Source organism: Eleutherodactylus coqui, chromosome 2 (assembly GCF_035609145.1).
Source record: "Eleutherodactylus coqui strain aEleCoq1 chromosome 2, aEleCoq1.hap1, whole genome shotgun sequence".
In the NCBI taxonomy this organism is placed as follows: domain Eukaryota; kingdom Metazoa; phylum Chordata; class Amphibia; order Anura; family Eleutherodactylidae; genus Eleutherodactylus; species Eleutherodactylus coqui.
Window position 1 is genome coordinate 261,423,908 of NC_089838.1, and position 23,124 is coordinate 261,447,031.

At 44.2% G+C, this 23,124-nt stretch overlaps 1 protein-coding gene across 1 annotated transcript; it reads right to left on the reverse strand.

Annotated features, from left to right (window-relative positions):
• Nucleotides 1-624: 624 nt before the first annotated feature.
• On the reverse strand, nt 625-23,022 carry SPG21 (SPG21 abhydrolase domain containing, maspardin). The gene is made up of 9 exons (XM_066592889.1): nt 22,682-23,022; nt 18,747-18,835; nt 13,578-13,739; nt 12,851-12,931; nt 9,657-9,802; nt 8,485-8,593; nt 6,422-6,529; nt 4,806-4,946; nt 625-1,807 (listed from the first exon to the last, which is right to left on the reverse strand). The coding sequence occupies exons 2-9, from the start codon at nt 18,807-18,809 to the stop codon at nt 1,673-1,675; spliced, it is 945 nt and encodes a 314-aa protein (XP_066448986.1). The 5' UTR covers nt 18,810-18,835; nt 22,682-23,022; the 3' UTR covers nt 625-1,672.
• Between the last annotated feature and the right edge of the window lie 102 nt (nt 23,023-23,124).

A 23,124-nucleotide genomic window follows, 5' to 3' on the forward strand; every position in this document is an offset into this window, starting at 1 on the left:
ATGATAATCTATGGGCATATTGACTTGCGGATTAGCTATGCAGGAGACCCACGTGGATTCCGCAATTCAAATATGCCCGTGGACATGAGGCCTAAGGCCTTGAGCACACTAGCATATTCGTGGTCATATGCTGTCTGTGTTACTTCATGCGTAGCACATGGCCCATTATAGCCTATGGTGCCATGCAGAATAATGTTTTTTCACGTGGGTTGATGGTCTGCGTGGAGAAAAAGATAAATATCACACTGCATGTTCTATTCTTGTCTGCATCACAGACGAAAAATAGAACAAGCTAATGCAGGTCTATGAGTTGTGTCCATGTAAATTGGACAGCATGCAGACTCCTGTGTGATGCAAGTTGTACCTGAGCCTCTTGGACACAACTCGGACACCCAGCAAGTGTGCACCCGAACTATATTTTCATTTTTTCCCCCCACAGCCCCTTCTAAGGATGCATCCATTGGGGATATGAATGCAGGGGGAAAAAACTGTCAACAAATTCCACGTGTATTATATGCACATTTTTTCATAGACTTTGCGGCAGATTTTACCTGAACGTCCACAGCATCGAGTGATCATCTCTGGATTTAGGACGTGAGCCTCGGGAAGAATAAAAGCCAAGACTGAAAGAAAACAATACCATTACTGCTTTATTCAAACACAAAAGTCTATGAAAAGCCCGACGTTGTATCCTCCTCGGAAGTCTTTCCAGCGAAATTTCTGGGGATTGGCACTTCAAGAAAATGTAAAGACGACCATAAATTCATGTATCACATATTACAAAACATAAAACACCACAACGGCTATGTAATATACAGTGAGACTATATACAACTGCCCTCAGAATACAAAAACGTAGACACAACATGACAAGAAGTAAGGCACTGGACCTGTATGGATTGTACGCGTCCTGAAGAGTCGCTGCATTCGTCTTTATACAATATTACCGGTCAGGACTGATAGTAGACAATACAATCATTCGCCCTCGATTGGGTTTCTCATTACAAACCATGCCTATTAATATCCTGTAATGGTTTGTATGTGGATCGATTAAGAACGGGGAGCTCTGTAGCATTAAATAAAAGGACAGGGTGAAAGACAATACTGAACAGAAACAGAACCCCCACGATGGCCATTTCTATAGGTCTGACATACGTTCCATTGCAGGCACAGTAATGGTGCATAACAGCATAGGAATTGGTCCATTTTCCCGGCACAAAGTGTCCTCAAAGCTGAGAAGTGGGGAAAAGATTATTAGTAAAAGTGGCTATATTAACTAATGTTAACAAATAAAGGTTTGACACTGCTTGGTACGGGGCCCATTGGCTAGTGGACCCATTCTTCATCGTTCTTGGAGGTCCAGAATACAAGTGTTCTCTTTGAAAAACCCAATCATTTTCACAAGTAGAGGAAAAGTAATGCAGCCCTTTCTTGAACGGGTGTCTTGCTTGGAACGGTCTTGGAACATCTGGTCCATGTTCATGGTCTCATGTACACCCACAAGTCTTTCAGAGAAGTATAACAGGCCTGGTCTGAATTGCATACAATCCTAGAGATTTCCGAACTCCTAAGAGTGGCTGAGTGGTTAGTTCTAAGGGTCTTCCTTCTATCTCTCTAGAGATACGCATTAGTAAATGCCACCTGGCAGACAAAACAAGAGGAGCGGTTTTGTCTTACGGTAAAGGTTCAGTCTCCTGAAGTTCGTCACTTGTTTGAAGGTTTCCTTTCTGCACCTCCAACTCCTCTGCACTCATCATAGCTGCGTCTATTGCTGCATATCTGGTGCCATGGAACTGTCGCAGGTGGATCTGGAAAAGAAGCAAGCAATGAAATTGCAAAGATCCTAAATGGATAAACATGATTGGCGTCCCGGCTTGCCATTGCCTGTGAACGCTATTGAAAGCAATAAGGCACTGGGGTACAGAAGTCCTGCAATGCATTATCATAGCCGTCATGGTTCAAGTCTCCAACAACGACATTAAAAGAAAAGTGTAAAAAACTTTTTTACGCAACCTCCCATTTTTAAAAGATCCCACATACTTGGTTTCATTGTATTCGTAGAGATCTGTACAATAAGTTGAATACGCTATTTATCCTACATGGCAAAAAATAAAATAAAAGCAATAACACTGATCAATAAAGCCGTATGTACTCCAAAACGGTACCAACAAAAACTACAGCCTGTGAAAAAAAAATAGGCCCTCACAGAGCTCCATCCATGGGAAGAAAAAAAATGTAATGGGACTTTGAATGCAACCACGTAGAAAAAAGAATTTCCAAAAAAGGGTGCAAAGACCTAAAACAAATTACAACATTTTGGTATCATAATTGAAAATAAAATGCATCATGCAATTTATGCTGAATGATTAACGATGATTTAAAAAAACTAAAAAAACTACCAATGGCAGAATTGATGTATTCTATCCTTACATTACATTAGCTGCACCCAAAAATGGTAGCAATAAAACTACAGTTCGCCGTGCATAAACACAAGCCCTCAAATGTCCATGTCCATGGAATAATTGTTGCGTCCTTTAAAGGATAAAGTATATGTGCACCTTTGCACTGTCTTTTAATGAATAGGTTTTTGGAAATGAAGACCTTTGTAATTGGTTTTTAGTAAAAATTTCAGATTGTTTGATTTCTATGCTTGTATTGTTTTTTTAAGACTGGAGGACTGAAATCTTAGTCAACTGTCATTCAGAGTAAACTGACAGCCCCTCCCCTAGCTGCTCCCTTGTTGTGAATAGAGGAAGTAGCAATGCCATTCCCTCTTCTGTACCCGGTGATCCCCGGCAACCCCCGCCACAGCAGGGCTACCGGGACTTAGCATGTTACTGACCGATGACTATTGTCACTATAGGGGAATGCTTTTCCCTGTAACTGGGGCTCCTTATGGATGCGCCAGTTACACTGAAAAACTAAATAAAAAAATATGACAATGTGAATGTCCCCCAGAGGTCTTATAGGACATCATGGGGGACATAGATTTTAAAACAAATGGTTACGAAAACCTCTCCCTACCCCCCCCCCCCAAAAAAAAGACAAAGCACCGCCCACATTAACCCAAGTAGTCGCCAAAACTGCCCTGTAATCCAAGACTATACAAGTTGTATATGAAAATCAGAATTTAAATGGGGAATGCATTCCTAGATTTTATCTTAGTGCCAATATACCAATTTTAAAATCAAGAACCTTGGGAAAAAAAGTGTATATAATATATTACATACATTTTTTCCCCCCAATACACTAATCATTAACCCCTTTATGACACGGCCCCTTTTTCTTTTTCCATTTTCGTTTTTTCCTCCCCCCTTCAAAAAAAATCGTAACTCCTTTATTTATCCATCGACGTCACTGTATGAGGGCTTGTTTTTTGCGGGACGAGTTGTATTTTTCAGTGGTGCTATATAATGTACTGAAAAACGTTTAAAAAAAATTCTAAGTGGAGTAAAATGAAAAAAAAAAAAAGACATTTCGCCATCTTTTAGTGTGTTTTGTTTCTATGGCGCACAAACAGCAACAAAAGCGACATGATAACTTTATTCTATGGATCGGTACGATTACTACGATACCAAACTTGTATAGGTTTTCTTACTATACTACTCTTTTTTTTTTTCAAAGACATTTAATTTTTTTCAATTATTTCCTGCAGTCATTATTTTTCTGTCGACGTAGTTGAGCAAGGGCTCATTTTTTGCGGGATGTCCTGTAGTTTAATTTGGAGTACATACGGCTTTTTGATCGTTTTTTTTCTGTAGTTTCGCTTTTTTGTCCTGTAGTTTCCTGTAGTTCAATTTGGAGTACATACGGCTTTTTGATCGCTTTTTATTGCGTTTTTTCTGAGTGACAGGGTAACTAAAAAAGTGCATTTCTGGCGTTCTTTATTTATTTTTTTCGGACGACGTTCACCGTGCAGGAAAAATAATGTGCTACTTTGATAGATCGGACTTTAGCGGATGCGGCGATACCAAATACATATTTTTATTTTATCATTTAGATTTTTTAATAATAGACATGGCAAAAGGGGGGTGATTTTTAAAGTTTAACTTTTTTTTTTTTTTTACAATTTAAAAAAAACTTTATTGATTTTTTTTAACTTTGAAGTCCCCCTGGGGGACTTTAACATGCGATGCTTTGATCGCTCCTGCAGTATGATGTAATGCTATAGCATTATGTCATACTGCAATTTAACAGGCAGTCTATCAAGCCACCCCACGGGGATGGCTTGATAGGCAGTCTGGTAAGGCAGCCCTTGGGCCTTTCATTAGGCCCCCGGCTGCCATGACACCTGCACGGCTCCCCCGATCTCACCGCGAGAGGACATCGTTCGGGGGATTTAAATGCCGCTGTCAGAATTGACAGCGGCATTTAAATGGTTAATAGCCGCGATCAGCCGAACAGCCGATAGCGGCTATTGCCCACGGGTGTCAGCTGTTATAAACAGCTGACGCCTGCACTGTATGAAGAGAGGTTGCCACGCAACCTCTCTTCATACATTTACCGCCGCTCCATGGCGTACCGGTAAGTCATGGAGCGGGAAGGGGTTAAAGGGTTCAAGAGGGCCTGGATGCCTTCCCTTCCTGTGTGTAATATTACAAGGTAGAATTAGATTACCGGAGATTGGTCATTGATTAGTGAATGTTTTAGAGTCTAGAAACGATTCTTTTGTTTAATTCGCTTCAGTTCTGATGGGTTTTTGCCCTCAATTCGATCAACACTGCAGGAGAACTAGATGAACTTCTGCCATTATGAATCTGACCAACAATGTTACTATGACAGAGTCCACTGAAGACTGATGCATACTTGTACGTAGAGGTTGACTTCTGCACTCCTACACAAGTACGGGAAGTTGCCCCCAGTTTTCAGGTGGGCCCTCCTGGCGTTGGGGTACAGCTTGTACATTTCTTCTTTGGCATCTGTTGAAAGAGCACTCTGATCGAAAACCTGCACAAAGCAAGAATAACACTACATGTAAGTGAGATAATAAAGTGGCTTGAGTGACATGACAGTTACATGGTAGGTTTCAAGTTCACAATCTACTAAGCTAAACACATCTGATTTTTTTGAGTGCACTTATGTCGACTTGCATGTTCAAATATATGGTTATATTCACAATTACTATGGTACATCCCATGTATTTATGGGCATGGGGCATTTTGTAGGACTACGGTAAGTTTAAGTGACTTCTCTTTGCCTTACTCTATAGTTTTCCTATACTAGCCTGCAGTCATTAGGAGTTATGGCAGTATCTGTATACTGCTCAGCTACTTGAAGGCTCATTGCAGAGACTGGTGTCTTTTCTCTATATTCTGGGACAGCCAAAATATCAGTTCTCGCATTTATGGCATTACATAGAGTGAAGCCGAGTAGCTCGGAGAATGCCCATACACAGCCTCTAGGCGGACCTCTGCAGGTAGGACCATTGCTGGTTGTCTACAGCCCGGTCTAACGTCATCTAGGGAAGCATGTCATAAGGGTATGTGATAGTAAGGGATTCATAGGGACAGTCATTTGGTCCCTTACTTTATATGTAGTTGCTGGAGATTGATCCGTCAATAAATAGAGTGATGTCGCACTGATTGTCTGGGATCCATCCAACATGTGAGAGAGCTGCTGGAGTTGGCAAGAACGTTCTAATTATTATGTTATTGCTCGCTTGTATCTGCTTATGGATTGTAAGCAAGATTGTAAATATTCATTATTAAAAGTTATGTTTTAATTTGACCATTTTTCACCCATTCTTGTAATTGATTGTGCCTGGCTGGTGATTGTCTTTGTGCACTAAACCATATAAAAGTCCTTTTCCTTCTATATTTCCATGGAAACAGCAAAGCATGGAGAATCACTGAATATACATTTACAGAAACACGAATGGTGCACAGACACGGCAACATATAAAGGGTTTTATAAAAGAAACGGAGTCACAATTGGTCCTGAGTCCTAGCTGAAAATAATCCAAAAAAGCAGTCAGTGGCATTTCTGGAAGTGGCTAGTCACTTCATGTGTGTGGCGTGCCATGGCTGGACTCCTGGTTATACATAAGGGTTATGATGCCTAAACGTCTGCCTCGAGACATTGCCATTAAATGCTATTCTAGGATGGCATAAGCAGTTACAGCACAACTTTGAGCCTGGCACTGTATAGTAGATTTCACCCCATATAGTTTGGGCCAAAAGTTTCCAATACACGTTTCGTATAGAAAGCTCTTATATGAAGATTTGGGTCTCCATGGTTATAGACTATAATCAAACTGTGTGTGGACCGACCCAGCAGTGTTACTCTACTCCAAGCTGATATATCAATAGCACTGCTATAAGTGTCAAAATGTCAAGGTATGTTTTCTGAACAGTCCTAAATAAGTAGTAAACTCTTGATTATAGCGAAGTTGCACTGCTATGCTGATGAAGAGGAACACTCACATCCATTATGGTGACAGCGAGGTCTCGGATTTTGTGTGGCTCCACATAAGAGTTCTGGCAGTTTAAGGTAAGACGAGATGCAAGTTCACTCTGATTGAGACTTTCCAGCTAAGAAACGAGAAAGGACCAAATTATTATTCTGAAGCCATTAGTTAAAAAAAAAAACCTGTTGTGTAATAAGTAACTAGCCTGTTAATAAACACATCTCCATGAAACAATGCGGTGAAAAAAAATCCACACCATTTGATACGGATTCGCTCTAGATTTGTAGAAAAACAGTTTTTTCTACCAAAAAAAAAAAAAAAAATGATCAAGATTTTGATACAGAATTTTTGGCAGATTTATTCCACTGCGGAAAGATTACAGCAAATTTTCCAAGTGTGAACAAACCATAAGGGCAGCCTTTGACGAGCATAAGTGCATATAAGCTTGCTATGGCACAAAATCGTGGGCTATTGTGCCCAGATCAGTGCATTCTACTGTACTTTACTGTGCTGCCGAGACCGCTCGCATCAGCACCAGGATGGAGTAGGCCAAGGCAGCCTACTTGTAAGCTGGTCAGCTGACTCGGGAGGCCCAAGTGTTTGATTAAAGGGGTTCTGTCATTAGAAAAACCTATACTTGCCTATTTCTCCCCAGGCAGTCTTCCTACCAGATCCTATGCCGGGTTATTGCAGAGACTGCACATGCACGCTGTCTTACCGCGAGTGTTCATATACTATTGCCACAAGACCATGCGCAGTCTCGGCATTAGCCAGTCATAGGATTTGGCATTCCCTGCTAGGCAGTGAACGCTAGGTCACTAGTGACATAGCATACATTGACCTGCAGGAAGGAGAATGCCGAGAATATATGTAACGTCACAAGAAGAAGAGGATCCGGATGGCTGGCGGTGAGGCGACCTGGGGGACTGCAGGAGCCAGGAGAAGATCAGCAGGCAGAAGATGCGGTAAGAAGACTGACGGGGAAGGAATAGGTAGGTATTGAATTTTATTCTAATGACAGAACCCCTTTAAGCCCGCGAAATCATGCAGTTCCCTGTGCGATTTGAGAAAGACAATGGCCTTCTGTGCACAACTGCGCAGAAAAATAGAGCATGTTGCTTTTTTTCCCCTGCGCTTGGAATGCACAGGAAAAAGACCACACGCGAAGAAACCCATTGAAGTGAATGTATTATTGCATTGCGGGCGCAGATTTTGCAGCTGTAATTGCGGCTGCAAGTGCACTCGTTTGAGGCTGCCCTAAGACCGCTTCTGCATGGAATTAATTTAAGGCCGGCTTCACATGGACACATGTGAGCACACAAAACACAGAGAATAGAACCCATTGATTTGAATGGATTCATTCACATGTGCGTATTATTCCTGCAAATTTCAGTTGCACACAAAAAAAACAAACACAAATACACAGAGCACGCTCCGCTTTCCTGCGCATTTGCAAACCAAAATTCCCCACAGAAGTTAGTGGGGATGCGCAAATGCGTGCAAAATACACATTCTGAACTCGTTAGACTAATTTGCCATTTGAAATCGATGAGACTTTGTTTGCTGCATGCAAGTGAACCAGGCTTGCGAGCGGAAAAAGTACAGTAAAATACACCAATGCATGCGCATAAAAAACAGTGTTCAATCTACAAAAACACTGCGTTCAGGCGCGTGTATATACGCATGCGCTTGTGTGAAGGGGGCGTTCGACAATCTGGACCTTTGCATATGTGGTTTTTCCAATTAGATGGTTGTCCAGATAAGTCTGAGCTTTACCTTCACATGCAGAGAAATGTCAGAATGGTTCCTGCTAAACAAGCGTCTGCGAGTCCCCATAAGGAAGTTCGCTTTTTATTAACCATTAAAACACCGCTACAGTGGTGGTTGAATCGTGAAGTCATTTACGAAGGGCAGATGATGGGAACTGGAGTACAATCTGTTATTTGTAGTTTCATGACGAGAATCGCTAGATGTACATTTCTACAGTAACGCCACCAAGGATAGTGATTGTCTGGATAATGCTCAAAGTGATCAGAGCTCCCAGAGCGGAATGTGCGTATTAGATAAAGGTTTGCTTACCCGATCCACCATAAAATCAATGGCATCAGCCATTACAGGATCCACAGGCCCAGAAGAAAAGTTTCCCAGGACAATCTTCTTAAGCATAAATGCAGGCATGAGCCAAAAGCTGCAAAGACATAACATCTACAATGAGACACGTCTATCTACAACCACTGTAAGACACCGGACAGAACACAACTAGAATGTGGAACTAGTGAAACAAAACCAGTGGTTAAGTGATTAGCGAGGAGTTTGGGTAGAATAAGGCCGCCTACACTCGAACGAGTCAGATTCCGCAGCAGAATCAGACCCTGTGCCTGGCCGGTGTCCGCACGTACCTGTAGTTTTGCCTTTTCTTCTGTACTGTAGATGGTCCGCACAGCTCGCCGTCGGACATGCGCAGTACAGATTTTTGGTTTAAACTTCTGCTTCTCGTGTCATTGCCTAGCAATGATGTGGAATATGTAAACCCTTCCGCAATGTCAATTGCAGAAGGACCGCAGGTGGGTCGGCTTCCACTGACTTCAATTGGAATCAGTCCGCGCAAAACCGGAGCATGCAGTGTTTTTTTTTCCGCAAGCAGAAAAATCACAGTCGCTGTCTGCTTGTGTGAGCGGACATGCAGATGCTCCGTTGGTTTGAATTGGTGCAGATGCCACGGATCGTCCATGCGGAGACGATCGCGGATTCTGCAATTCAAACCCAGTCGTGTGTAGGTGGCCTTAATCCTGTGTCATGTCTTCGTTTTACTATGTGCTCTGTCATTAAAGAGGTTCTCTCATGAAGACAGGTCCTTCTTGAAATGAGATTCGGCTTCTCTAACCCCATGAGCTCACTTTGTATCACCAGGGAAAGCTAGACTAGTTGTCACTTCCCATTATATGGCAATCAAAGAAATGGGCAACCAGAGCGAGAGCCATGCTCTATTCCGGTTCATAGAGCGGGGGATCCCCTCAATGATTGTCATATCCCTACTATGGTGACTATTGCTTATTCTGAATTTTCACTGCCCTTAACTACTATGATATGGGCCAAAATAATCACTATATTTGCAAGTTGTAATTGAGACATGACCTTCCCAAAGAACAATGTAGAATGCAAAGTACTTGGGGAAAGGAAGCAGGACAATAGCAAATCATGAGCAATTTTTAATAACATGCAGCCTGATGGGTCAGTAAATGAACACTTACCTGTTCGCCGTCCAAGTCTGGTTGAAAATGGAGGTGTCGCTGAAGGCATTACACAAGATGAGTGACTGGACCCTGGGAGACTTGTGTGTGTACTCTGCAAACTTCTGGGCCAGGAAACCGCCAAGAGATGCTCCAAACAAATGAACCTACATATGGAGAAAGAGATAGAGACTGTGTCCTGCCAACGGTAAGAGAGACCCAAAGATATGGATTTCACATGGTGCTTTGCCAAGGACCTGCCTGTAACGCGACACTCACAATAACACCCGCACGTCTCCCTGCAGGGAAGGGGTTACGGGAATTGACAGCGACATTTAAAGGCTTAATAGCCCCGTGGCTGATTGCAGCTATTGCCTGCAGGTGTCAACTGTAATACACAGCTGACGCCTGCGCTGTATGAAGAGAGGTTGCCCCGTGATCTCTCTCGATACATACTTTTAAATCTGTAATCATTTTTTTTTACACTTATTTTTTTAACATCTATAAACCGCATGATGTCATTTGTCTGGGGGCATTCATGACGTCTTTTTTTTTTTCTTATCTCACAGGTTTCCACTGTAAGGCTGGTTTCACACGGGCGATCGCAATTTTGCCGCAAGAAAGTCATGACAAAAATTGCAAATGTGTTTAGGCAATTTTTCATCATCAGCGATGCTTTTTCTTGTAAAAACATTGCTGCCGCCTGAGATTTTTTAGCGCAAAAGACAGGAGGAGTTTCTAATGTTTAATATGCGTTGTACAAAAAAAAAATAAAAAATAATATTGCAAGTTTGTGCATTGTGATGCGATAAAACGAAGGCTCCATAGGAAGACATGGGCGATAAAATGCAAGACAGAGAATAATAGGACATGCCGCAATTTTTTTTTTTTTTTTATATACCCGCAACAACGCATGACTGTAAACATCACAAATGTAAAGGAAACCATTGAAAAGCATGGGTTCCAGAATTCTGCATTTTCACGCGCTCTTGCATCGCACGGTTTTATCGCCCATGTGCATCAGGCTTAATGGGCATCCATAGGAGCCCCAGATACAGGAAAAACATCCCCCCTATAGTGACAATAGGGAGGGGGGCTGCCAAGACCTTGCAGCTCTGCCATGTTGGGTGTCACCAGCGACGGCTGGGTCAAATAATGGAGACTGCACTTCACTTCCTTTATTCTCTACATGTTGCTCGTTGAACGCTCTGTAGCCTGCAAGAGAGATGGCAGAAAAGATTAAAAACTGCTCTGTCTTCTCCCCGGGTCCTGCTAGGTTGCAGGAACTTTAAACCAGCGCCATATTTTTACTATGGCACAGGATTAAAGCCCAGGACCAAGCACCGTGCAATTTACTGCACTTGGTCCTTATGGGGTTAAGTGTCTTTGTCCGATGGACTGAACTATTTCCATCACACAGATCTGAAGATAGGATGAGTGAACACCCTGAAACTGGTAATCTTGATAATAAAAGAAGGACTTTGCTATTTGTATGAGGACAACCTCAGATCCTGCTTTACATGTTGCACCGTCAGTGCATGGCTTAAAGGGGAGAGCAATGATATACTTTTGCATTGAGGCAGTAATACACTAGAAGAGTTTCCTAGTCCGTCTGCTCTATGGTTTTATTGACTAAACCTGCAACCTAGCAGGACCAGGGGAGAAGACAGAGCAGTTTTTAATCTTTTCTGCCATCTCTCTTGCAGGCTACAGAGCGTTCAACGAGCAACATGTAGAGAATAAAGGAAGTGAAGTGCAGTCTCTATTATTTGACCCAGCCGTCGCTGGTGACACCCAACATGGCAGAGCTGCAAGGTCTTGGCAGACCCCCTCCCTATTGTCACTATAGGGGGAGGTTTTTCCTGTATCTGGGGCTCCTATGGATGCCCATTAAGCCTGATGCACATGGGCGATAAAACCGTGCGATGCAAGAGCGCATGAAAACGCAGAATTATGAAACCCATGCTTTTCAATGGTTTCCTTTACATTTGTGATGTTTACAGTCATGCGTTGTTGCGGGTATATAAAAAAAAAAAAAATTGCGGCATGTCCTATTATTCTCGGTCTTGCATTTTATCGCCCATGTCTTCCTATGGAGCCTTCGTTTTATCGTATCGCAATGCACAAACTTGCGATACTATTATTATTTTCTTTTTTTTTTTACAACGTATATGTAACATGGCAGATAGCACTGACATATGCAGTGGGGCTGTATATGTACAACTTGCTCATGCAACAATCCAGTGAGACTAACCTCTCAAAAGATTAGATATGAATGCCCGGAACAAGCATGCAACCTTTTTGACTCAACCATTAGCTGAACCTAATCAAAAATCACCACTTTTATCCTACTTTTGGCCTCTTTCACACATGCGATACTGCCACAAGAAAACTGCAGCGATATTGCACCACTACAAATTTACGCGACTTTGTAGCGCTCTTTTGCAGACATTTTTTGGGGGAGTGGGGGGCTTGAAATAAGCCCTAGCTGCATAAAAAAAAAATTATTAAAATACATCAACTAACAGCCGCGGTGCACTCCATCGCACGTCTTCTCTGCAGGTCCCCAGCACTTGTCTTCAGGCAACGCTTCCTGGTCAGAGGTTTGAATAACCCTGCCTTCAGGAAGCGCTGCCTCCGATTGCCTTTTGAGTGCCGTGGCTCAGCCAATCGTAGACAGCGCTCGATAAACCAATCACAGCCATGCAATGGCTGTGATTGGTTCGCTCGACCAGGAAGCTCTGTTGAGGGACTTCAAACAAGTGCCGGAGATGCAGAGGGGACGCGCGGCGGAGCCGGACAGCGCCCTTTAGGGGATTTTTTTTTTCCATGCAGCTATGGCTTATTTTAGGGGAAACAGTAGGATTTCCTACTGTAAAAGTTGCATCGCACAGCACTAAAACTGCGTTTTTGTGCAATGCAACACAAAGTACTGCTCCATAGTGAAACATGGGCTACAAAACCTTGTAAATTGCGGCGGTATTCAGCAACCCGCAATTTTTTTTTTTCACGCAATGTAGCAGCTTACAAAACATCTCTTATGTGAAGGAACCCATTGGAAAGCAGGGGCTTCACATACATGCAATTTGTAGCACTGTCGCATCACAAGAAAAATAGCGTGATTTTGTCGCCCGTGTAAAACTGGCCTTTATCCAATAGGTGTAGCAAGTTTTAGTTCGTGAGGAAAGCAAAAAATCCTAAAACTGTTCTCTCACCTTATCCAAGTGCAGGTCATCCAGAAGTTTTCTAAACCCATCACAGAATTCTAGATGATCCCAATACACCGGGTACTGCAGCTAGAAGAGGAAGCCGAAGAATTATGTTTGCAGAAAACTTATGTAAAGTTGTATTTATGCAGTTGTGAAAAAGAGTGAAATGCATTTACGTCAGGCCTTGATCACAGCAGCGATCTTCTTCATTGGGCTGCTCAGTTATAGGAGCAGGATAAAAAAGTGACAATGGTGACAAATCCCTCAAATGCTGGACACCAACAACACCTGATGGACTTCTCTGATGGGCTTCCGTGTGGCATTTTACGGGACTAAATAGCACAGCATGCTAAGCTATTTTGTCAGGGGTTTTTTTCCCCCAACGTATCTGTGGTGGAGGTCCGGGAGTCTCTAATGCGGATATGAACAAGACCTTCAAGGGGTTGTCCAGTTGCAAATGATTGATGGGCCCATCTGCAGCACAGGCCATCAATAGTAGACTGGTGGGGCTCCGCTGTCCTGGACCTCAGCTGTTTTCCAGGCAGTGGACCCCCGCTGATCTGTTATTGATTGCCTATCCTGCAGCTAGGCCCATCAATAGTTTGCAACTGGACAGCCCCTTTAAAATTAACATTTGGAACAGGTATCAATACGTGTAGAGAAGCCTACAGTACATACCTAGCTCATATCACCAGTTCTCAGTGTCTGCATCACTGCAAAGTTCAGTACTTACAGCAATGACTCTATATCCCCAGCCAGTCAGTGCCAGGATCTGATGGAAGAAGACGTCCGCTGTGCCACTGACTGGAGGTAGAAATATAATGGGACAGCGCACACTTCGGGGGCCAGCATCATACAGAGACCACACTTTACTGTCGTCATCATCCACGATGATCTAAGGCAGAAAAAAGAATCACACATTTATATCTCACCAACAGGACAACTTTTATCGACCACAGGACTGCTTACTATTACTAAGTGGGGCCACAGGGAGAACATTATTTCTATGGGAGGCACTGAAAAGTTAATTAGGGGTTGCAGCAGGGTGGGATGAGTAAACAGAGGCGAGTCGTGGCTGGAAAAAAAAAATCTCAAAAGGTCAGTCTGGGCCCAGAGAGAAGAAAACAGAGTATGGAGAACTCCAAACAGAGATGATATAACCTGTGACCACTGGAGGTAGCTGCGCTGTAAGCACTATTAGGAAACGTCCACACATGGTGGAAAGTGGTTGGGATTTTCCACAGTGGAAAATCCATGCCAAAATCCACATCATGTTCGGTGTCGAAATCCACACCATTTGTGTGGATTCTGATGTCAACTTTGGCACAGTTCCACAGTCTATGTCACACTGTCAATGGAAAGAGTGAAATCCGCTATGGATCCACACCAAAATGCACAGCAACTGTGTACATTTTGAGCCCTCCAATGGACAGGGGCGACTTGTTATAAATTCACAAACAAACCAGACCGCCTGCTGGCAGCTAGCCTGTGGAATAGGGCGAGAATTAACACGGTCTTTAAGGTTAATACCCCTCAGAGGACCACGGCGTCTGATGCAGATTTGATCCATAATACCTTTCACGACTTTTATACCACATTTTATAAAGCCCAGGACAGTCACGTTTCGTCCCCAGGAGTTGCTTTTTCAGGTGCATTAAATTTTCCCTCCCCTTCTGACCCCCAGAGACTCCCTGAATGCTGACATTCTGAATACCATCAAAAACCTTAAACTAGGAAAGGCCCACCGGGACCCGATGGATTGACCACTCTATTATAAAAAGACTCAAGGACATACTAGTCCGACCTCTGAAGAAACTATTTCAGGGGCTCCTGAACGGAGAGACTCCTCCGCAGGAGTTCTTGGACTCACTACTCGCGGTGATCCCTAAGGGTAGTAAAGATCATCTCTCCCCCGAAAAGCTACAGACCTATCTCAATACTTCATTTAGACTATAAGATCTTCACATCTATTGTAGCAACCCGACTGAACCGCTTACTCCCATCCTTGGTAATTAGGGATCGGGTTGGATTTATACACGAGAGACAAGCCCCGGACAATATAAGGAAAGTTCTAAACATTACAGATTAGGTCATCTGGGATTTTTTTGTGGAGAAACTATTGGCACTAGACTTGGAAAAGGCCTTTGATACACTATCATGGGGCACACTGGGTTCCAGGGGCCCTTTCTCTCCGCCCTCTGTTTCTTAAGCTTCCATCCACTAGAACTAACCCCATACAGATTTTACAATAATCTAGGACATCCCATCTAACAGATCTTTACTTCAAAAAGTCATTTCTTCTATCACATTTGTTTTTTTTTTTAAATGATTAACCCAAATACATGGAGTTAATCATTAAGGAAAGGAAAGCTCTAGATTTACATAGCACTACAGGGTGTAGTAAAAAAAAAAAAAAAAAAAAAAAAGAACAAAAGAAAAACTGCTCCAGTGCTATATTTCAGTACTAGTGTCCTATATTGAGATAATACATACTTTAACCCTTTAAGGACCAGGCTGATTTGCACCTTAAGGACCAGACACTTTTTGGGGATTTTACCCACCTGGTGGTTTAACTCCACTATTTTTCCCCCTTCAGCTACCAAGATTATTTTTGCTGTGTTCCCCCACATGACATATAGGGCTATTTTTTAAATATCTTTTTCACTGACTTTTTTTCCCATTTTTTCAATTTTATTGGGGTTAAAAAACTAAACAAAATGATTTTAAAACTTTAGTTATTTTTTTAATTAGTACATTTGTGCTAAAATAAAGTATGGGAATAGGTTTCTCATTTTGTTTTGGACGTTTTGATATATAATATGTATGGTTCTGGATTACAGGGCGCATACAGCAATTGTTTTGGTTGGCGTCAGCTTTGGGTTATTTTCTTTATGTATATATTTTTATTTTATTCTGTAATTTTGTTTTACTGATGTATGTAAATGTTAAGAAAATTGTAGATCAATGTATCAGTTAAATGTTCTTTTATTGCATTGTAGACTAGAAATATATAGCATGATGCTAGTATAAGTAGTAAAGGGGTTAAACGAAACCCTTCCATAGTGCATGTTTACTGATGGGACAGACAGGAGATAAGACAGTCTCCTAGACCCCCCCTGCATTCCTTTGCACTGAATTCATAAGGGATTCATTGTATGTTATAGTAACACCTTAAGGCTGGGTTCTCACTGGGCGGATTCCCGACGGAAATTTCGCGGTTTGGCCGCAGCAAAAAAAATGCGAGATTTCCACAGGAAGAACCACTGCTTCAAAACCCGCGGCGCTTTTGAAGCAGCCCGGCCGCTCACTTTTCCGCTGCAGCCGGCGCTCCCATAGAGGAGAGCGCGGCCGCAGCGGAAAAAAACCCCAAAAAAACAGACATGCTGCGGTCGGCAAATCCGCGCCACAGCAGCGGCTTCTGCCGGCTTAGCCGCAGCGGATTTGCCGTCCTCAGAAATCTCGTCCACATGGCTGGCTAATCCTGGGATTAGCGGCCGCATGCGGATTTGCCGCAGCGAAAATTCTGCACATAATTTCCGCGGCAAATCCGCCCCGTGTGAACCCAGCCTAAAAGGTGTAACTTATGTAAAACATTTTAGTTTCAGCCTATTATGTATTCTTATTAATCTTGGAGGTATATACTTTTTCTGTGATGTCATTTATGGTACATAAGCGGCATACACCTTAGAATAAAGTAGAAATCATCTGATACCGCAAAGACTGGTGTGATTTGTATTTCTCCTGGGCTCAGACTTCTGCACGAGATCTGGGATCATCTTCTCTTTGATAAACAGATAAATTCTCCTTACAGTAATTATTCTTTTTACTATCTGTGTCTCCCATGATGTCATATAAGACCTCTGGGGAGCATTCACATGTTTTTGTTTTTATTAGACACTTTTCCACTGTAGCTGGGGCATCCATGGGAGCCCCAGTTACAGGGGAAAACATCCCCTGTAGTGACATTAGTCACTGGCAAAGCTGATCAGGGTCTGCTGGGACCCTGCAGCTCTGCTGGAGCAGGGAATCCCAACGGTCACGTGACTGCCGGCTCGTGTAGTAGAAGTTAGGCTGGGTTCACACAGAGCGGATTTGCCATGGAAATTCCATGCGGAGATTCCGGTTGCGGCCGCTAATCCCCGAATTAGCCAGCCATGTGGACGAAATTTTTGAGAAATCTCGTCCACATAGGACGGCCAGTCCGTCACTGCAAAGCCGGCAGAAGCCGACGCTGTGACATGGATTCCCCGGCCGCAGCAGTTTTTTGTTTGTTTTTTTATTTCCGTTGCGGCCACGCTGCTCTCTATGGGAGCGCCGGCCACTACAGAAAAGCATGTAGAAAAGCATGTGGCAAAGCTGCTCCAAAACCCGCGGGTTTTGAAGCTGTGCTTTCCCAGCAGAAATCTTGCAGTTTTCGCTGCGGAAAACCGTGAGATTTCTGGTGGGATTCCGCCCAGTGAGAACCCAGCCTTATACTTCCACTTTCACGTTTTAGTACATAGCACTCATTGAACGTTATGTACTCGGGAAAGGAGAAGGCAGAAATGGTTTAAAACCATTCCTGCCTTCTCCCATGACTAACAGCTGACAACCCGACATGCTCCTGCTTGATTGCAGAAGCAGGGGCTTTAAACCTGTGCCGTATTTTTTACAATTGGCTGGGTTTAAAGCCCAGGACCAAGCGCCGTAAATTTACAGTGCTTGGTCCTAAATGGGTTAATAGAAAGGCATGGATGCAGTAAACCGTTGCAAAGTTGAAGAATAGCATGTGAGAAGCAGAAATCCCCTTTCTGTGTTTCTCTAAGTCCTGTGGGACCGCTGCTATGACTAAAGTAAGGAAAGCGTCTTGGAAATTGCTCCCTCCTGCTATGATGCACATATTAAGCCGTTTGACAGTGCAGTCCAGGGGTGACGCCATCATTGTGGGACTGTATTAGTGCACAGCGAAGTGTCGATTCAGTGCAGCTGCGATGCATATTACAAGTAAGAGTATGACCCAATCAGAAAACAATGCAAATTTCAACATACGGGATGGAATTTGGCGCAATTGCCTTGTTAGACCAGAGTTCATTCCGGGGACTCAACGCGGATTGGGACAAGAATCTCCTGCAGACAATGGTGGATGACTTCCTGGGAAATCTGCTCCTGTCATAGCATAGAATGGTAGAGTTGGAAGGGACCTCCAGGGTCATCGGGTCCAACCCCCTGCTCAGTGCAGAAGGAGACCACATCAAGTACGCTTTCCTTACTTCAATCATAGCAGCGGTCCCACGGGACTTAAAGAGATGTGGAATGCGGAATTCTGCTTTTCACATGCTACTCTTCAACTTTACTTTACTCTCTCTCTTAAAGGGGCCACAACACAAAATATAAGTCTATATTCTAGGGCCCCCAGGGGTCATACCATCATGTAGCGCATCCATGCCTTCCTATACAATATGCTATTATTTCAATATAAGTACACAAGTATTGAGATATAGTGTTGCGTCTTTTTGACTCCCCTGTATATCCTAGTGCATACTGACCAATGTATTCTGAGCATCAGATCATGGATTACCATCATTAAGGGTACAAAGTCCTTAAGATCACATGCTGTTTGTGAGAAAAATATTTCCTTACACGACTGAACATAAGATTCAGTTTCTCCTTTATTCCTTCAGTGAAATCAATAAGGAACGACAACCCAGAATGTATAAAAACTAGCGTCACGGTGCAAGACATATGCATCAAGAGTAGCCTTCCATTTATATGTATACAGTTGTAAGTCGCAGTGGACACTTCTTATTTCCCAAGCATAGTCTATACAGTATAGTAATACAGCGCTCATGGTTATTTGTACCCATCTTAGTTGCTACAATAAAGGGAATGTAGAAGCGATAGTGGATATAAGATGTCTACATACCCTCTTCAGCGGGACGGTGCTGCGGAACCAGTTGTAATCCGGGGAGATCTTGATGGCTCCCATGCTGCAGAGTGGCAGAGGAGGAAGATCTGCGGGGAGGAGAGCGGCATGTGACGAGTCAGTCAGGAGACACATAATGCTGCCACTTACACACAAAGCCTCGCTGTCTGCAAGGTCTTCCTATGCTGGGAGACCAGCAAGGAGATGACGGATATGGACACTGCAGATATACAGGAAGCGTTCCCCAGCATATAAGGGGTTATATAACCCCGTACCAAGAAACATGCTAGGCACTGCTGAATGATCGCTTCATGTCCTCCGATAAGCGCCGGCTGGACACGGACGTTTTCTACGGCGTTATTTACTTGTGTCTTATCTCGCCAGCATATAACGGTTATGTAGCCTCTCTGACAGAGCATGGCCGCGGGATTACTCAAACATACAGCTTTATTGCCGTCCATTGAAATTGGCTCAAATATGTGTGTATAAAGGTGCTTTTACACGGAACGATAATAGATTCTGGCGGTCCAGCGAGAATCTGCATGATTACTGGTCATGTAAATGAGCGCACTGACCGAACGGCGAATGAGAAGATTTCTGTTCAGGAGACCGAAAAAGGTATCGCTCCGTGTAATAAGGCTGTCGGCCACTTCCGAACGACCGCCTGCTTACTGTGAATGGAGGCGGACAGGCCGGAACGATCCCTTCCCGCTCCTCCTCTACTCATTAGCGATGCTCGTTCCTGTGTAATTACATAGAAGTGATTGTCGTCGGGACGAGCGATCAGGTATCTGTTGTCTGACAGATCATCCTGTGTAAAAGCACCTTAAGGCCGGCGTCACACTGGCGAGAGAAAAAAAAACAAAACGCATGATTGTCTCACGATGTGAGAGTGCGTAAAAATGCATGATTATGAAACCAATGATTTTCATTCTCATTTGCGACGTTTTCACTCCTGCGTGAAAAAAAAACGTAAATAGCAGGATCTCCTTTCTTTTTGAGATATAGCCCATTGAAATCAATGGGAAAAGATGGCGACCCCCTGCCACCAGGGTATCCACAGGTTGTCTATGGGGATGGCGGCAGCAGCGCCGGCCCGACTGAAAACAGTAGGAGAACATGATGACCTCCTGTGACAACCGCAGCGGGGATGAAGGGACCCCGAGCAGGGGCGCGAGGATGTTTCTATGTAAAAACACCTTGCATCCAGCAGTTTTCGGAAGGATTGCGTGATTCGCGGCCCGATATCGCTCTCGCCAGTGTGAAGGAGCCCTAAGGCTACATTTACAAGAATTTCGCATGAGTTTTGTGTGTTGCAAGACACACAAAACACGTGCGATTGTGAACTCCATTTTTTTGAATGGAGTCATACATATGAGCGATTTTTTTCCCCCTCACAGCAATGCTGCGAGGGAGGGAAAAAATGTAAAAATAAAAATTGCTGCGTGTCCTTTTTTTTTTTCATCCCTCGGAACGCATCACCCTTGGTTTTCAATGGGAAAGACGAACACATCGCATGCCGCGTGATGTGAGGTTTCCCACTGAAATCAATGGGAAACACTTACCGAACCTCCGACATGTGTGAAACAATTGCCGGAGGGTCAGAACTTCAGAGAATTTGCCCCTAGCAACCAATCACAGCGCAGCTTTCATGTCTTATACTGCTGAGGTAAAATGAAAGCTGCGCTGTGACTGGTTGCTATGGGCAACAAAGATTTTCTTGTAGGCAGCCTTCATAACCGGTCGTTGCTGGACTACTTTTTTTGGGCACCCTGTAAATCAAAGTCACCACACAACTGTGTGTGTGAAAATATTACATATCTCCATCCTGGGACGGGCTTTCTACTACCAGCCTCGTATACCATAATGGGGCTGCGTGCCGTCCACGGAATTACAGACAGCACACAGCCCAAAACGCCGCTAGTGTTCACCTAGCCTCAGGCTATATTCACATGTGTGCAAATCTCACACGCATTTTGTGTGTTGCGAGACGTGCAAATATGAGCGTCATTCTTTGGAATGGAGTCATACAAATGAGCGATGCTGTGAGGTAAAAAAACAAACAAAAAAAAAAAAAAACAACTTCACTGCATGTCTAATTTTTCACGTCCCTCGGAATGTATCGCCCATTGTTTTCAATGGGACAGTCAACACATTGCATGCTGGGTGATTTCCTATTGACATCAGGGGGAAACACGTGCCGGTCCTTCTTCGCGCGTGAAGCAAGCGCCGCAGGGTTGTCATTTTACTGAAGTGATGCAAGGATTTTTTGCATGAAAAGTGCCTCGCATCCGCGGGTAAAACGTACGCCGACGTGCGATCCCGCGCTCGCCTGTGTGAATGTAGTCTTAGGGCTCGTGTCCACCATTGTGCTTTCACCACACATCACACGTGTAACACGGACGCGTGATATGCAGTGGATGGAGTCAATGGACTGTCATTGATCCATGCACACCGGTGTATCGATACGCAAGAGATATAGACCGCAGCGTGAGCCCTATGCACTTGTATGAGCTGCGGATAATACGCTGTCCACATACAATACATCGAGTTTTCATACGCATCCCCGCTCTGTTCAAAAAACACACTGCGCATGTCTGTGAGCGTGTGATTCGCGGGCATACGCAGCTATACGTGGACTCCTCCAACAGTGCGTATGGCTGGAAAATGCGTAGAATGTTGCGGGGAGACCTGGCCGTGGACACGAGCCCTTAGAGATGTACAGCTCTGCAGAATATGTTGGAGCCATGTACACCAAGGACATAAAATAACTGAAGTTATCACATGATGGCAATTCGGCAGCAGCCAGTCACTGGCCTCAGAGGTTCAGCGCCGCAGCGGTGGGGACCTGCAGAGAGGGGGCGCTGGAGTCAACTCCTAAATACCGCTTATCTTGTGGAATTGTAACCAAATCTTTGCTCCATGACAGATACCATCCTGACCTAGTCACGCAGCTGAGCGTTTGCTACAATGTATTTCAGCATTCCTCCGAGTTCAGGCCCCCCTCACACAGACGGTTTCGTACAGCGTTTAGCGCTGCCTTTTCAGCGCTGCGCTCAACGCTGTACAAGGCTCCTATTCATTTCAATGGGGCTGTTCACACAAGCGGCAAAACGCTGCGCTTTGACAGCGATGCATGTTCTATCTTTGGCCGTTTTCAGCCCTGGGTCGCCAATTGAAATGAATCTGGCACACCTTGGTACTACGTTTTTGGCACTTGTCATCACCGACAAAGCATCTATTGCTAGCAACATAGATTGAAATCCCCGCCTCCCAGCAAGAGATTGCTCTGATTGGTTCAGGAACACCGGCTCCGCCAATCAGAGCCAACGCTTAATGCACCAATGACAGCCATTCACTGTATGGCTGTGATTGGTGCATCCAGTGCTGGCTGTGATTGGCTGAGCCTGCTGACACTCAGCAGGCTCAGCCAATCAGTGCAGTCTCTTGCTGGAGGCGGTGTGTTCAAACCCCAATCACTAGCAAAAGAAAAACACTGCATTTCTGCAAATGTCTGTGTGACGGAGGCCTAATACATACTACCTGCATCAATATATTGTCACACGGATTCACAGAATGCAAGCAGAGGTCTTGAAAAGGATCAGAAAATTAAGAAAAAAATATAATAAGAAGCTGCAGAACTTTTCATTACATTCCCAAGTAAATGGGATCCACTGGGATCTGCAGCCAGTTCCCTCTATAACACAAACCACACGCTAGATGAAAATGGAACCCAATCCCTGTTGTTCCACTGAAGTAGTCATTATACCTGGTACACACCCCTGCAGAACAGCGCCTCCCCGCGGCCGCCACCGGCCCCTGCAGAACAGCGCCTCTCCATGGCAGCCACATAATATCTGCAACACAGCGCCCCCAGCGGCCGCCACCTGCCCCTGCAGCACAGCGCCTCCCTGTGCCCATTGCCCAGTACCCACCTGTGTCAGGCCAGGCTGTACCGCAGTTGCAGAAATTGTTAATATGCGTACCGCTCTCCCTCCAGCACTGCAGAAGACCCCTCTCCAGCTTCCGGGTTCAGAAACAGAAGGTCGGGCACGTGACCCATCACATGCTTCAGGACGGTTCTGTTTATCGGGACCATCACATCCCGTGACGTCACGTTCTCAAATAAACTTTATTGTTCTTCTACGTAATGGGTAGTGTTGTAGTGAGCCGTACGCGATACCGCAGGTAGTAAATATTGCGTCTATACAATGACCTAAAGCTCTCATGTAGTAAAACTACAACTCCCAGCGTTCTCCGCAGCTAACGATCATCTCCACACATCCCATCATGCCTTGGAGCTGTCACATTCCTATCACGTGATAAAAGGAATGTAAGGTCAGGGTGAGTGAAAACGTCACGGCAGCGAGCCGCCATT